At 43.0% G+C, this 1,156-nt stretch overlaps 1 protein-coding gene across 1 annotated transcript in view; it reads right to left on the bottom strand.

The window, feature by feature from the left end:
- The window catches only part of SLC7A6OS (solute carrier family 7 member 6 opposite strand), a 12,850-nt gene that overhangs the window by 4,559 nt on the left and 7,135 nt on the right, over nucleotides 1-1,156 (bottom strand). Inside the window, exon 3 of the mRNA XM_012811106.2 lies at nucleotides 700-906. Coding sequence (XP_012666560.1) covers nucleotides 700-906 — 207 coding nt within the window. The remainder of the gene's footprint in view (nucleotides 1-699; nucleotides 907-1,156) is intronic.

The following is a 1,156-nucleotide window of genomic DNA, read 5'->3' as shown; positions in this document are numbered from 1 at the left end:
GCCCTACTCCTTTGAGCCACAGGCTCCGCCCCATATGCATTTTTTTTTTTTTTTTTTTTTTTTGGCCAGGGCTGGGTTTGAACCCACCACCTCTGGCATATGGGGCTGGTGCTTTACTTCTTTGAGCCACAGGCACTGCCCCCTATGCATATTTTCCCTGAGCAGGTATCAATAAATAATAAAGATGATATTGCAAACTTTGTAAAAGATTCATTGAGAGCAAACATTATTGATGTAGATGCTTTTCCTCAAAATTCACTGTATTCAACCCTTAACAGCATTTAAAATCCATTTTTCTTTCTTTCTTTCTTTCTTTTTTTGTTTATTTGTTTTTTAGAGTCTTACTTTATTGCCCTTGGTAGAGTGCCCTGGCATCACAGCTCATAGCAACCTCCAACTCCTGGGCTTAGGTGATTCTCTTGCCTCAGCTTCCCGAGTAGCTGGGACTACAGGCGCCTGCCACAACGCCTGGCTATTTTTTGTTGCAGTTTGGCCGGGGCCATGTTTTGAACCCACCACCCTTGGTATATGGGGCCAGTGCCCTACTTACTGAGTCACAGGCACTGCCCTCCATTTTTCTTTTTAAGTAAGACAAGAACTTAGTACAAAGTTGATCAAGGCTAGAGCTCAAGGTAAAGTACTGACCAGAGAAAGAGCTTAGGACATCTTGAGCCCCACGTCTGCATGGGCCCCACTTACCAGCTCCCACTCTTGGCTATAGGGCTGCACAGAGAGGATGTTCTCAATCCACCCTGAAGTGGTCATCTCCGAGTAGTAAATGTCATACACATAACTGTCGTGCTTTTGTTCCTCCTGGTGCCCAACTCCTGGTCCATCCTCAGATACAGTTAGCCGCTCACGGATCAACTCTACAGAATTGCAGAGGATCACATCTGGGTCAGCTATCTGTAAAGAAAACAGATTATACATACATGACCCAAAACATGATGTTCCAAGAGGAGGAACTTAAGAGTTGGGGTAAAGGAAGGCTCCCTACGAGTCTTTACATTGTCGTGTTCAACATTTTTAGCCCATGGACTACTAGTATGTTCTTAGCGATGAAATTAAAAAATCAAGAATCTTGGTAAAATCAAAGTGTAGTTCTTTGGGATGGAAACCTGTAAGATAACCTCTTGCTTTTTTTTTTTTTTTTTTT

This window comes from Otolemur garnettii, unplaced genomic scaffold (genome assembly GCF_000181295.1).
Source record: "Otolemur garnettii isolate 467f Iridium unplaced genomic scaffold, OtoGar3 scaffold00151, whole genome shotgun sequence".
Taxonomy (NCBI): Eukaryota; Metazoa; Chordata; class Mammalia; order Primates; family Galagidae; genus Otolemur; species Otolemur garnettii.
Note: the sequence above shows the minus strand (reverse complement) of the source record. Positions and strands in the feature narration are given on the sequence as shown.